General features: G+C 43.3%; 1 protein-coding gene and 1 long non-coding RNA gene across 7 annotated transcripts in view; one reads left to right on the plus strand and one right to left on the minus strand.

Moving 5' to 3' along the window:
• The window catches only part of Znf608 (zinc finger protein 608), a 107,177-nt gene that overhangs the window by 82,290 nt on the left and 9,122 nt on the right, over positions 1–15,765 (plus strand). For all 6 annotated transcript variants that reach the window (XM_021730243.3, XM_078048240.1, XM_078048248.1 and 3 more), the window contains 2 exons: positions 12,033–12,120; positions 12,608–15,065. In XM_021730243.3, coding sequence (XP_021585918.2) covers positions 12,033–12,120; positions 12,608–15,065 — 2,546 coding nt within the window. The remainder of the gene's footprint in view (positions 1–12,032; positions 12,121–12,607; positions 15,066–15,765) is intronic.
• LOC120885889 (uncharacterized) lies at positions 9,660–12,616 on the minus strand. The gene is made up of 2 exons (XR_005728656.2): positions 12,492–12,616; positions 9,660–12,181 (listed from the first exon to the last, which is right to left on the minus strand). It is a non-coding gene; the product is annotated as an uncharacterized LOC120885889 (long non-coding RNA).

Below are 15,765 nucleotides of genomic sequence, written 5' to 3' on the forward strand. Positions count from 1 at the left end.
TGGATGCCTTGAATACTTGATCTGGTTTGCAGAGAAACAGAACCAAAAGTTAGCTTAGAGGCCTGGGTGTGTGTGCGGAACATCATCCCCATGTCTATATAAACACGTGTATTTACACACACACTGTATAGAAGTAGACAGTGAAGCAGTGACACCCAGCAGGGCTGGTCGATCAATAACCAGCTAAGTTTTGTTCTGCTGCAGCAAAATGACGACTTTGCTCTAGTAAGTGCTAACAAAGGCCCTTTCACCGTCCCTCTGCTCAAGGAGAGCACCATTAGTCACACTTCATTAGGCTTGTTTACAGAAGAGAGCTGGTCTCTGAGCACGTTATTGAAATACTTGTAACTCTGTTGGGCCTTTTCTCTTCCCTGAAAGATAAGAACTTTGGAATGTGGGATGGGGGAGGGTGGGAAGCAGCCTCTGACCATTGTCAAGAGAACTGGTCTGTTCAGATGGGAATTGGACCTGTGAGTTCACATTTAACCCCCATCTAGCTGCACCCCCAGAGCCTTGCTGCTGTGTCTCATTTCTGTGGTCCCAACTTGGGGAGCTTTAATTTTGACTTTGTGATCTAGGCAAACACCAGGAGTTCAATTAGCTGATTCCCAAAAACTTGCAATGAGGTTTCCTTACCTTAAATATTTAAAGTCCAGAGAGGAGGCCTCCTCAGTGATTGAGAACTGAACTGCATTTCTCAGCTCACTTTACTGTAGAGTGGTCAGATGAGGAAATGCTTCATTCAAATAATGGATGTGTGTGTCAGGAAATATAACATCATATGGGTTGAAATTAGCAGTGGATACAGAAACAAGAAAAAATGTCCTTAAGGTTGGAACTTGGGGCCCTTAATATTCTGAAGGATAGATGTGCTGCATCTGCAGTCAGCCTTGGGCCAAGACTATAGGCTAATTGGGCTGGGCCTGGGGCACAGTGGTAGAGTGCTTGCTTCTCGTGTCGGAAGCCCTGGGTTCAATCCCCCACCACAGAAAAGAGTGGATATAGGCTACTTATTGCAGATGCCTGTATGTAAGGGACCTTGCCTGGAAGGAATGCAGAGAAACTTGCTGGTTGCATTTCTGAGTCGGGTTTAAGTTACAGAAAGGTTTAAAAGATGGGGGAATGAAAGCACATTTGCTTGAGTCACTGCTTTATGCCCATGTCTGTGCCCAGTGCTTCACCTAAGTCATACCATATTTAATAATCACACTGTCCCTGTTGTTTAGATGAGAAAACTGAAGCTCTGGGAGATTTAGTCAGCTCAAGATGAAGCAGCTGCAGAGCTGAACCAGAAGTGTCTGTCTGTGGGAGCTTAGGGTGCTCCATTCAATCACCATTATCTTCCTTCCTCTTCTTCAGAATTGACTGCCAATTAAAATTGATTAGAGTTGGTCCCTTCAACTTTCCTCCATTCTGAACCTGAGCCATGCTGTATGTTACCAGGGTGTATGAACTGCTTCCCAGGGTGCCTGTAGGGTCAACCACTCCCAGTGAGAACATGCCCAGTACTTACACCAGAAGCTTCATTCACCCTTCTTTGCTTAGTTGGGAGGGCACAGAGTATAGTTTTGTAATGTTCCCATTCCTTCTTTTCTTTCTAGGTTGGCCAAAATGATGGCTTTTGGGTGACAAACAAAATCTACCCCTTTGTGTGCTATATGCCTGCAGATCTTTCCCATTCTACACACACACACACACACACACACACACACACACACACACACACACACACACACACACACACACAGTTAAGAGAGGCAGTTCCCTGTTTCAGCTGCTGTTGTAAATTGCTATTTTAAATTTCAGCGAGTGGAATAATAGCAGAGCGATCATCTCCAGTAAATGTTGTTGGCCTGTGTAAAGAATGCCTCCTTCGGAGGTTTTATGATTTATAGAGGACACAGCTGGTGGCCAGCAGAGCTGTAGGAATGTGTGCTCTCCTGGGCCCGGTGAGCTAGAGATGAAAAGGACCCAGAGCTGGCACAAAAGCAAATAAGCGCTCTGACTTTAAATAAAGCATCATAATTTATAGGAAGCCTGGCTCTTCAATCCCAGCGAGATACACGGATCAGTAGCAGCTTTTTGATGTGGAGCATAATTGTCAATTGGTTCCCACTGTCTCCTTATGGCTCAAGGACTGGGGATGGTAAAAAAAAAAAAAATTACTTTAAAACACAGTCCTGCAACCTATAGTTGTACTGCACATATTTTGACAAGCAATTCAATAGCATTTAAACCTGAAAACTGCTAATCACCCATGGCCTAGACTGTCACTGTTGTAACTGGCACTGATCTAGGAGACAGGGAGGATTTTGAGAAAGACTAAGTGATTAGGGATGTTGGGAGGACCCATATCTCTCCCCTCCCTTTTCCTTGCCTACTTTTCTGCCATTTATTTATTTTATTTCCCCTTCATCTTTCAGTTTCATTCATCTCCATAATTACTTTGTCTCCTCCAGCTCCTCCCTCCCCTGCTCCTGGCTGGGGGCGAGGAACCTGGAGCAAGAGACAAAAGGTTGCCTGAGCCAGATTTGGGGAGGTGGCAGAGAGCTGGACAGGACTTCAGATGCACTGCATTTCACCCCCCCCCCCCCGCCACCCCCCAGGGGTCTCTCCCTCCAAGGGAAGGAGTGGTGGGGTGGGGGAAGGAGGAGGCTTTGCCAAGTTTTGTCTAGCTCTGCTGTTCTCTTGACCTGTTTTTCCAGCTGAGGTAATGGCAGCGTGGAGAGCTTGGGTGTAGGAGTTGTTAGCTGGAAAGGTCCTGTAATTAACACGAAGAGCAGGAGATGATGAGAGTGGTGGTTTGAAAGACCACATCCTTTTAGTTGCTTATCTTAGGAGACATGTGAATCTGATACATGGGGGAAGGAGGCAGTTAGAGGCTATTTCCCTGCTCACTGTGGGAGACCCTGGCCACGTGCTGTGTGCCTGGGCCACTTGTACATAGCTGTGTCCTAAAATGACACTCTTGTTCATTATTGTGGCTCATGGCAAGCCAACAGTTCAACAAATATTTATAAAATGCCTTTCCTAAACTTCTGAATGCTTTTATTTAAAGGAAGGAAAAATATCTCCTAATTAGCTAATAATAAAAGCTATGAGACAGGCCTGGGGAGTGGGCTGTATCCATTAACAGTGGGCTTTGAACTCCTATCTTCTCATGATGAAAGGGAGCAGGAAGGGAAAGGGAAATCCAGTATCCTCCAATGAGGACATTGTGCTTCATAAAAAGGAGAGGGCCTAAGGAACCTGCCAGTATTAGAAGTCATCATCTTAACTTGTCAGAGTTCAGATAAACCAGCGGGCGCCTCGAAAATTCAAGTTTAGAACTTGGCATCGGAAATCAGAGTGCTGCTGTTGCTTATCTCCAAGCCCCAAGCCTCAAAGGAAGCAGTTACTGGAAAGTTCACTCAAAGGCAAGAAATGAAACCTCTTTGTACAAATGCATACAGACACACTGTATACGTTTCATGTACCTGTTCAGTTTATGCATTTAAATTGCTCCAAATGTCTGGTTCAGAAAACTGTTTTTTTTTGTTTTTTTTTTTTGTGAGGGGGAGGCACATTTTACCTTGTCCCTCTTTATTCTTTCTATCCTGCTCTATTGACAGAGCCCTAATGGAACATGGCCCCTAAAAACCAATTCTGAAGGTGCAGAGAGGGGATTTCTTTTTTTCTTTCTTTCCTTTTTTTTTTTTTTTTTTTGGTGTGTGTATGTGTGTGATACTAAGGATCGAACCCAGGGCCACTTTCCCATTAAACTGTTATCCCAGCCTTTTGAATTTTTGTTTTGAGACAGTAGCTGGCTAAGTTGCTGAGCTGGCCTCAAACTTGCAATCCTCCTGCCTCAGCCTCATAAGTAGATTATAAGCCTTTGTCATTGTGCCCAGGAGGGGATATCTTTTTATGCTGTCCAATTAAATATCTCTGGCTTGCTGTCCTTATTGAAGCAAGGTCAAGGAACTTGTCTCCCTTTGTCCTCCCAACACTATTGCCCCAGATCTGTTCTCCTTCCTTTCTGTCTCCAAGTAGGGTCTCTGGACACCTTAGCAGAAACTAGTAGAGGAATTGCCCAAGCAATAAGGGGTATATATTTATATATATATATATATATATATATATATATATATATATATATATATATATATATATATATATTTGTGATGAGAATGGTGATAAACACACACACACACATACACGTGTGTGTGTGTGTGTGTATATATATATATATATTATATATATAATATATATATATATATATATATATATATCCCCTCAAGTCATCAAGGTCACTTTATGATATGTATGTCTGCCTAATTTAAAAGCAAACGTTTTCTTACTGATCATGTCTAAAATTCCTATCCAGAAATTTATGTGATTTTTTTTTCTCCCATGATGCTCTTTGTTACCTACTGTGTCTGTAATGACACTGGATGTTTTGTGAGCACAAACTTGCATGCTAGAACATAGGTTTTGATAATTGAAAAGAAGGAAAATAACTCTTTTTTGCAGTGAACATTAATTGATCTCTAATGACCTGTTTTGATCCCCTATTTCTTAAAAGTTGTTTAGGCGATCATAGTTTTCATTAATGCTTAAACTTCCTGAAAAGATCGTTACCATCCTCTCTTGTGCAGTGCAGGCTCCTATGCAAATGTATGGGGCAGCATTTTAGTGTCCCTGGTGGTGCCTGACAAAAGCCTTATTTCTGCTCCCTCTTCTTGCCACTAGACTTCTTAACAGGCCATTGTATTTTCCAGAAGTGGGAAAGGATAACGTTACTAGGGAAGCAAGAGAAAGAAAAGCAGCAAGAGCTTCTTTTAGCTGACCAGTCAACTGGATATTGACCACCTGTCTTCATGGGAAAGAAATAGATGGCAGTGAATAAGCGAGAGTCTAGTTTTCCAAGAAGCTCAATGATTTTCCCAAATCAATACAGCTCATCAGGCCTCAGAACAAAGGCTTCGGGGGAGGTGACAGTGATGGAAGTGGCTCTGTGTTCTTTTGTGTATTAAACCATAAGGCCCATGGGGAAACAAGGTTTCTTTAGCTGTTTTTTTTTTTTTCTTTTAAAGGCTTATTCAGTGTATTTAGAGAGAAAATCCTTTCAAATATGTTTTTAAAAAGATCTCCATAGATTGTATACTGATGGCTCAAATGTATTTTGAAAGAGATAAACATAGTCTAGTAAGAAAGAATACTGTTTTAAAATGCAGATTAGAATAGCATTTTGCCATTGCTTTTTTGGTATTGGTTAAAGTTTATTTATTTTTTTCCTTGTTATTTATGGCTGGTATTTAGATGAACCTAGAAGAAAGTCTCAGTGTTCAGATTAACCTCTGGCCAAGAATCTTCACTATCCTCCCATAAATGTGAACCTTGTTCCCAATGTCCTGAAAATAGCACCAAACCCTAATCGGAATGCTGAACTGTCATCTTAGAGGTTATAATTAATGTAGATAGAGCGATGCCAACATATTCCAGCCGCCGACAGAGAAGATCAACCCAAACCAGCAATTTTTAGTCCTTCAGTCCTTTAATCTTTAAGCTCGCTGTGCTTTCCATAAAGTAGTACATTAACACCAGAGCAGTGTGTCTCTGGGGTTTATGACTGGGGTGGCGGCACACTAGGGCATGAAGTGTTTCATTACACTTCCTTTTGTTAGTGCTGCCCTATCTCCCAAGCTCCATTGCCATACACTATTTGTTCAGATAAAGCCCAGTGTTCAGGGTGACTAATCGCAGCACTGTGTTCCAGATGGTTTGATTACAGGATGTGGTTAAAATGACTCTTCAAACATTCAGCCCAGCAGTAGGGCTCTTTAAAAAAAAAAAAAAAATACTGTTTTTATGGTCATGTGACAACACTTAACTTTTCTTGTCCTAGTGCTCCATATATACTTGGTGTAGGGAACAGGAAAGTCCCTCTGCTTTGGGGCTGACAGGTACTTTGTGGGTTACCTTAGTTAAAAAATTTAAAAATTTCCCAAACATTTAGAAACTCAACTCAAGCCTCTGAAGAAGGCTCTGTCTGAAGATGAAGAGCTCTGCAGCTGGAGCAATGAATAAAGGGGACTCTTTGTCAGTTTCAGCCTAAAAAAGAAACTGGTACTGAATATAGCAGAACAAAACCAACAAAATATTAGGGGAATGAGTTCTGAACAAGGAAACGGCGATAAATCAGACTTTGTGCAAGAGTCACATTGTGTGAGAATGTGGGATAACATGATATCTGAAACATAGGTTCTTTATCCTGTGCTCATGAAACTAGAATATTGTGGCACTTTTATCATCACCAATGTTTCACTAGAAAGAATATGTAAAAGGAAAGAAATGTGTAAACTTTGAAAAGAAGGATTAGGGCATAAATGAGTTACAATTTGGTATTATTAGAATGAGGTTTCTGTTTTCTGCTTGAGTGCACACCAAGTCCATCCAGATGTGGTAGTCAGAATAAGAGTTTGAAAACACTTCTGTCTGATTCCAAATTCAGCATTTGCAATGATTGGCAAAGACATCTGTCCCAAGGATGAGGCATTTTAAAGACTCTGAGACAGTCTTTAAACCGTAATATAAACATTTTATGCCAATCCACTGGGAAATCAGGCATTTGCCCATTTCTACAGGAAACAGCTTCACAAATACCAGAAATAATAATTCATAAGCCACATTTATAACATCTTTGGAATAAAATCTCTCCACAGAGAATGTCTGTCATCTATAAGCTAGTGAGAGATTTGCTTATTGAAAAAGTAAGGTAATAGTGGGAAAAGAAGCCCTTCAGAACTCAGCCTCTGTTCCAATTATTTCCTAAGTATTCTGTGAGCTCTCACTATAAGCCAGGCACTGTGCTTCTGGGGGGCTGTGGGTGCAAGCACTCTCCCTGATCTTAAGGAGTTTCACCTAGGTGGATGAGATAAGCTCACTTGTAGTGAGTGGAGTGAAATGTTAAAGGGATATGTATCAGGGTGGACACAAAGTCTAACCATATTCATACAGGCTGGGAATTTACTTGTTCATCTAATAAACTGAGTATTCCTGGTGAATTCTCTTCACTTAGGAACCCAGATGTAGAATAATATGCCAGTTTCAACTTGTGACCTTCAGGGTTACTATAGTCATTTCTATCTTTACCAGAAAGGGGAGGAGACCAGAAGAATATGCATGGGAGGCTCTTATGGGCCTGGCCTGGATGCGACCCACACCCCTTTAGTCATTTTTTTTTTTTGATAGAATGCAGTTATATGGCCACTGGTAGGGAGGCCAGGTCCAGCTGTGGACTCAGAAAGGGGAGGAAAATATGCATTCTGGTGAGCATCCATCAGGGAAAGCTGTGTATGGAGTCCAGCTGAGAACCCAGGAGAGAATGATTATTTGGGGGTGATGGCATTTTATGTGTACGAAGAAAGAAAGGATTAATATAAGAGATAATACTAAATTTGTCACTGTTTGGTCCTAATTTATTGAGAAATTTAACTTTCCTTAAGGATTGTGACTAAGACCCCTTATTTTAAGGTTTCCTTCAGGGGAGTTAAAAGTGTGAGGTGCAGAATAGTTGAAGAAAGTTGTCTAGGCTGGAGGGACAAAAAGAGAGGTGAACTGGAAGGGAGAGAATACCAGCATGGTTTTGTCCTTGCACGGATGAAATGCTGGCAGGTCGTGGAGGGGTGGACTGCTTCTGCAGGGTATCAGAAGGCACAGCCAAGATCAGGTATTCAAAGATAGATTTTAGGTTAAGACAAGGAACAAATTTTTAATAAAATGGCTGGAAATTAACTAGGTGGTCCTGGGTGACTGCTGGTAAAATCCTCATCAGTGATGAGGCCAGAAGAAGAGGGACATACAAAAGTGTTAAGGGCATTCACCAGCAGTTTGCTTCCTTGCCTCATAGCTATTGCATCCCTGCAGCTTTGGCCCATATGGTCCTTTTAGCCTTTTAGTCATTTACAACCTTTAGGCCTTCTCACAGTACCAGCTCTCCAGAACTTCCGTATTCCTAATTCAGCTTCTCAGCATAAATCTGTTTGACTGCCTCTGCTTTAGATGCCTTGGACTGTTCTAGTCCAGTGGGCATCTGAAGCAGAGGGCCAGATCTGAGAGGCTGGTCACTTTTATCTTCTGAGCAGGGACTGAGGGCAAGGTGGGCACCCAATAATACCACACCCAGGGCCCTGTCTAATGTGAGGCCATAAAAAGGGCCTACTCTGTAAATGTGAGTATTACAGAACCAGCCTGTGTTGGAAGATTTCAAACTCTTCATGAAGTTTAAAAGATTTCCAGCCAAACTGTAACAATTCAGTAGCAACTAATGTATAGCCCATAAACAGAATAAACACTTGATGGGCCTATCTTCCTAAGATCTCTTGACTGACGAAATAGAACACTGGAATCATATGAGGTCTCAGGGCTGTTTTGGCTTCTATAGAGATAAGGGACTTGTGCTATATAATAAATACCATGTTCATATTAGGTGCCTTGTAGGTAATATGCTTTTGGGAGCAGCATCTCAGATTCTGCTTCAGTATCTGAACCAAAGTATCAACACTACAGAGAAGAAAAGGTGTGGTGAGCATTCTCTCAAACATCCTTTGTATGTTTCTGCTATCTGCTAGTAATAAGGTGTGGGTATTTTTCAAATATAAAAAAAATGTTACAAGGCAATCATTAACTCTTTGAGAAAGACCATGCCTAGTCTGTGGTAGATAGGGGAAGATAATAAACCTTTGAGATTTCTGAGAATATAAAGATGTAAAGGACTTGTATAGAGCATCCCTAGCACCTAGCTCATAGGCTAATGTTTGAAAGAAAACAGCAAATCTTTGGGGGAATAAATGTAAATTTATTTCCAATTTACACATCTTTATGCCCATATTTCTAAAAGTTGGTTTTATACTTTTAGAGGACTAATTTTCATTTAGAACATTTATGTCCTTAGTATGTATAGTCTGCTTTATATTTTGTAATATTCCAGATTTGAGATTTCAGCAAAAATCATAAACTGTTTACATGTTTTAGAGCTAAAACACCACTTTTATTCTTGGCCCTTCATAATGGGATGTTGTCTAAACATAGACCTTCTTACAAAGAAGCAGTGCACTGTTTATATTGTAGTACAGTAGTTTATATGAGGAACATTCCTTAAGCCTTCAATCCAACACGGAGGGGCAGTTTTGTTAACATTTGCATGTATATATTCCTACGTGGATTCTAGGCAGATTTAAATTCTGTGGCATTGTGAATGGCTTGTACATGTAAAGATAGACACAAGCCCATGTATCTAATTAGCAGTGCTTGATGGAAACCTTTCAAAATCTCCCTGGGAGTGATGGATTTGTCTTAAGCATTGTATATGCTTCTGGAAAAATAAAGGGTGACTTATTTAAGTTGAAAATGGGTTTTTCTTTACCTGCTGAACACCATCACCAACAACAAATAACATCACCTGGTACTTAGATAAGAAGTCTGCTTGTGTGGCTTCTAGAGAGTAGCAGCTGGGAATAGTTTATGTGGATACTGCAGCTGCAGTTCAGCCTTTGTGACAGTTTCAACCTGTAGCCCCGAGACTGATAGATTGCTTTGGGTCCCCTACTCGTCTCTGGCCCCACTTTCCCCCTGATCTGGTTTTGGGACCGCGAATTCGGATCTGAGTTGGGTTGGCATGTCGTGCTGAGCCGCGGGGCGTACGTGATGGAGCGGAAACGCGGCCCCTCCGCGCGGATCGCAGCCTTCTTCCAAGGGACGGTCCTGGTTAGCGTAGACGAGCCTGCGCGGACCGAGGGGGCCGGGCATCGCGGACAGCCCTCCGGTCGCCGGGCGCACTGGCCCTCGCTCCGCGCGCCGGCAGACCCTGGGGCAGCATCCTCCCACCCGCGCGGCTCCTTTCTCTCCGGCCGCTGCCTCGAGTGCTTCGCCGGCCGCCCTCGGCCCAGCCAATCAGACGCGAGCGTTCGCAGCGGGCGCTGGCCAATCCGCGGCCAGCTTTTGCTGGAAACGCGAAACCCTTAGGGGAAAAGCAATAACAAAAGCCTTTCACTGCAGACAAATGTTAAGTGTCTGTGCAGACTTTTCCTGTTTTTAATTTTATTACTGCAAGAATGGAGGGTTTGTTGTTTCTTTCATGTTTCCTTTCAAGCAGTTTTAATTATACATTTGTGCTACATCAGGGACTCTGGAACGCAGTGATTCAGCCTATTGCATCTAAAGCTAAAATGCAGTAACCTTCTGGCAATACAGATATATTCCTGCACTGTAAATATAGCTGACATGCTAAAGAATTTTAAGCAGCTGCAAAGGTCTTTGACACCACACACAGTGCCCCAGAGAGCAGATGATGAGAAAACCAGCTCAGTCTTCCCCTTCGCCTCCTCTCCCACCCCCTCCCCTTTCCTGAAGGGATGTGCTCATAAAGAATCCTTTCCTCCAATTGTTCTGTCTTGTGCAAATTCTGACCAAATGCCTAATTACCACTGATTATCATCGCAATACAAATTTTTATATTCAATGGTTCAAAAAATTTCCTGAGGGAATTACAAAGGAATCAGCCATGAGTTGAGGAAATGCTTGCTTTGCTTCATCCTAGCTTTTCTTCCCCTGCTAGACTATTGCTACAATAGACTGAATTTACAGTGAGTAAATTCAGCTGTCGTATAAGCACTAGCAACTTAAACCATATGGGAAACAATTTTTAAATCTCTTTTTTGAGACTTTTGAAAGAAAATCTTCCTTCTCTGTTACTTGAGTCCCAACCATTCAAATATTTACCCGCTGTTTAAAGGTTCCCAAGGAAATGAGTCTTACCTTGTGAGGTTTCTCTTACCCTAAAGGATCTTAGTTCGGATTTTCTGTAAAATTCAAACTGTCAGGGGTAGCTCAAGTGAACAAACCAGCTAGAAACAGACTTTGAGGGATGTCCTCTGGTGTTTCCAAGAAAGAACGGGAGGTTGATGCAGAAAGAAAACAAAGGTTCGCTTAGATTTTTCATTTATTTACCCTAGTATTTTATTTATGTCTCAAAATCTAAGTCCTCCAAAAACGTGCTTTAAATGAGAGATTTTTAAAAAGTGGCACCTGCCCTCCAGGGAAACAGGAGGATGTTATATTTTGTTTCCTGTGACATTTGGTATACTAAGTGCACTTAAGTTTAGTAATTCACAGATGCAGTGCTAAATTAAATTGTCTGTCTGTAAAGCAGTGGGGAAAAGCAGAAGGCTTGCAGGAAACAAGTGTGTTGGTTTTGAGATTTCTTTTCTAATCCTCTGTGGCAAATGCTTACCAAAGTTGATTCTAAAGATAACCCCAAGAGCAAATCTATTGTGCACATTTATTTTCTTAAGAGGGCTATTTTAGGAGTCCTTAATATGAAACAAGACCAAAGAGTGAAACAGATACCATACCAAGGCTGATTATTGTCTCACAAACTCAAAGAGAGAAGGATTAAGGAAGAGGAAACATGGCTGATTGTCTGCTTTCTGGACTCTGAGCCCCCACTTTCCCCTCTGTACCTGTTTTTATGCACATGCATAATTTTTTTTTGTTAATAAAAATCACCATCATTTTACATTGTTGAATTGGAAACAAAACCTATTTCTTTCAGTCACCTTCTGGTTTAAGCACTGGTAACTGGTGCTTAGTTTATGTTGGCTGCTTGCCAAAGGAAAGCAATTATGTGTAATAATAGAAAAATTAAGAGGTGAGTGTTGCTGTTTTACAGCAGGACATGGCAAAAACCATTTCCTTCTGTCAGCAGTATCTTGATTACACTCTCACACACAGTCTCACCCTTTTGTACCACATGCACGCACGCGCACAAATTCACACACATACACACACACACACACACACACAATTTCCTGTGGGTTTTAACTTGAGGTCACTGAAACCAGAAAGAGGAAGAATGCAAACCACAGCTTTTGAAAGCAAATGGAAATAGAACTTTGCTGATAAAAATAATAACAATAAATGAAGTGGAAATAAAATAATCAGTGTTAAATGTGGTCCCTTTTCATCCTTTACCCCACCCCCACCCCCCGCAGGTGTCCTAGTGGTCAATGTCACGTGGAGGAACAAAACTTACGTGGGGACCCTACTGGACTGTACCAAGCACGACTGGGCCCCTCCCAGGTATGCACAGGGCCTTTTGTTTCTCTTCTTTTTCTCCTTTCCTCTCCTCTTTGCAAGGAAACTATAGAAAGAGATTAATAAATTTTAAAAGTCTGCCTATAATTGAAAACAGGCAGAAGAGAAATGAGCAATTCAAGACTGAACATAGTAAAATGCAGACGGCTAGCTTTTCTCTCAGGAGATCTCTACTCCTTGCCCCCTCCCTCTCTGCTTTGTCTTCTTTTCTCAAAATGGGAATCTGAACTGGATTAGAACCTAGCTACCTGAGCTGTTTCTCTTTCAATTTTCTGAACAGGGAATATAAGCCATTGATTGGTAGCCTGTTCTTTTGGGGGTGCTGAAATTATCATTGGAAGAATGAGGAGTCTTACCTGGGGTGGCCCACAAGCTGTGGAGATGTTGACTCCTCTTTGCCACATTGTATCTTGTGATCCCACTGTTCTTTTTGGGGGTGCTCATTTTGACAACTGTTAACTTGCTTCCCTAGGTTTTGTGAGTCACCGACAAGTGATCTGGAGATGAGAGGGGGCCGGGGCAGAGGGAAGAGAGCAAGGTCTGCCGCAGCGGCCCCTGGCTCCGAGACCAGCTTCACCGAGTCCAGAGGGCTTCAGAGCAAGAACAGAGGAGGGGCCAATGGGAAAGGGAGGCGGGGCAGCCTCAACGCCAGCGGGCGAAGGACACCCCCAAATTGTGCAGCCGAGGAAATCAAAGCCAGTCCTTCTTCTACCAACAAAAGGAAAAACAAGCCTCCAATGGAGCTGGACCTGAACTCCAGCTCTGAGGACAATAAGCCTGGGAAGCGGGTCCGCACAAATTCTAGAAGCACCCCCACCACCCCTCAAGGGAAACCAGAGACTACTTTTTTGGACCAAGGCTGCTCCTCTCCAGTGTTAATCGATTGCCCCCACCCCAACTGCAACAAAAAGTACAAGCACATCAATGGCCTGAGGTACCACCAGGCTCATGCACACTTAGACCCAGAGAACAAGCTGGAGTTCGAGCCTGACAGTGAGGACAAGATCTCAGACTGCGAGGAAGCCTTGAGTAACGTGGCCATCGAATGCAGCGAGCCAAGCACAAGTGTGTCAGCTTATGACCAGGTGAAGGCCCCCACCTCTCCTGGTGCTGGAAACCCCCCTGGAACCCCCAAGGGAAAGAGAGAGTTGATGAGCAACGGCCCAGGTTCTGTTATCGGTTTGAAGGCGGGAAAGAATTCAGGCAAAAAGAAGGGCCTCAACAATGAACTGAACAACCTTCCAGTAATTTCCAACATGACGGCCACATCAGAGGGTTGCTCGGCGGTAGATGGCAGTTTGGCTGCAGAGATGCCCAAACTGGAAGCAGAAGGACTGATTGACAAGAAAAGTTTGGGCGATAAAGAAAAAGGCAGAAAAGCTAACAACTGCAAAATGGACAAAAACCTCTCCAAGCTGAAAAGTGCCCGTCCCATCGCCCCTGCCCCAGCCCCCACACCCCCACAACTAATTGCGATACCTACTGCAGCCTTTACGACTACCACCGCGGGGACAATACCTGGACTGCCCTCCCTCACAACAACTGTGGTCCAGGCCACACCAAAGAGTCCTCCATTAAAACCCATCCAACCAAAGCCCACCATTATGGGAGAGCCCATCACCGTGAACCCAGCTCTGGTGTCACTCAAGGACAAAAAGAAAAAGGAAAAGCGAAAGCTAAAGGACAAAGAAGGAAAAGAGTCAGGAAGCCCCAAAATGGATGCTAAGCTGGGGAAACTGGAGGACTCCAAGGGGGCTGGCAAAGATTTGTCTGGGCATTTTTTAAAGGACCATCTCAACAAGAATGAAGGGCTGGCTAATGGACTGTCAGAATCTCAGGAGAGCCGCATGGCCAGTATCAAAGCCGAGGCTGATAAGGTCTACACGTTCACAGACAATGCTCCCAGCCCTTCCATTGGGAGTGCCTCGAGGATGGAGTGCAGCGCTCTGGTGAATGGACAGGCGCCAATGGCACCACTGCATGTGTTGACCCAGAATGGGGCCGAGAGCTCAGCAGCAAAGACCAGCAGCCCCGCCTACTCAGACATATCTGATGCTGCTGATGATGGTGGCTCGGACAGCAGGTCAGAGGGCATGAGGTCAAAGGCCAGTTCCCCATCAGATATCATTTCTAGTAAGGATGGTGGTGTTGTAAAAGGGCATTCTTCAGCTACAGCACAATCGTCTCAACTGAAAGAGTCCCATTCTCCCTATTACCATGGCTATGATCCTTATTATTCTCCAAGTTATATGCACCCAGGACAGGTTGGCGCCCCTGCAACGGGGAACAGTGGGAACACACAGGGAATGAAGATCAAGAAGGAGTCTGAGGAAGATGCAGAGAAGAAAGACAAGGCAGAGCAGTTAGATGCTAAGAAAGTGGACCATAATTCTGCATCCCTGCAGCCTCAGCACCAGTCAGTGATCACACAAAGACACCCGGCCCTGGCTCAGTCACTTTATTATGGCCAGTATGCTTATGGACTCTATATGGACCAGAAGTCTCTGATGGCCACCAGCCCTGCCTACAGACAGCAATATGAGAAGTACTATGAGGACCAGAGGCTGGCAGAGCAGAAAATGGTCCAGACTGGGAGAGGAGACTGTGAAAGGAAAACAGAGCTCCCTTTGAAGGAGCTGGGCAAGGAGGACAGTAAGCAGAAAAACTTGCCATCAGCCACAATCTCAAAAGCTCCCTCTACTCCAGAGCCTAACAAAAACCATTCTAAATTAGGGCCATCAGTGCCTAATAAAACTGAGGAGACAGGTAAATCGCAGCTTCTCTCCAATCACCAGCAGCAGCTACAGGCCGACAGCTTCAAAGCTAAGCAGATGGAAAACCACCAGCTTATTAAGGAGGCTGTAGAAATGAAGTCTGTCATGGACTCTATGAAGCAGACAGGTGTAGACCCAACCTCGAGATTTAAACAAGTAAGATTGTGGAGCGTGGCCCCAACAGAGAGAGCAGTCTGAGACACATTACATGTCTGGGATTGAATTGGTTAGACTTGGAGAGAAACCAACATCAGGGGTTTTTCCTCTTCTCTTGAAAAATATCTTTAAAAAAATCCTGAGGACTTGTTGTGTAGCTCTAAAATGTACATTGCTCACTGTTTTATTGTCATGTTGTGTAGTAAAATGAACTCTAGACTTGCGCTTTGCAGACTTGTGATCCATGCCATCATTTAATTCTGTGATTTTGATGAGGTCCCTTAATTTCTTGCCGAGTCCAAGGTGAGGGCATTCCATTGCAGGGCTGCTGAATTCCCTACAGACTCTTGAGATTTTGAGTCTGAGTACTGAAGTACTTGTTCTTATATATTTCCAATTTTCTGTAGCATTTTCTCAGAATATTAAAACTGGGCACAGCCAGTTGTGGTGGTGCATGCCTGTAATCCCAGTGTCTGGGGAGGCTGAGACAGGAGGATTGCAAGTTTAAGACCAGACTCAGCAATTTAGCAAAGCCCTAAGCAACTTACTGAGACCTTGTCTCAAAATAAACAATAAAAAAGGGCTGGGTATGTAGCTCAGTGGTAAATTGCCCTTGGTTAAATCCCCAGTACCTCCCAAAACAAAAAACAAAACTCATTGGGCACCTAAGTGCCCTTTCCCATTCATCTTTTTAATACAG

Source organism: Ictidomys tridecemlineatus, chromosome 1 (assembly GCF_052094955.1).
Source record: "Ictidomys tridecemlineatus isolate mIctTri1 chromosome 1, mIctTri1.hap1, whole genome shotgun sequence".
Classification (NCBI taxonomy): Eukaryota; Metazoa; Chordata; class Mammalia; order Rodentia; family Sciuridae; genus Ictidomys; species Ictidomys tridecemlineatus.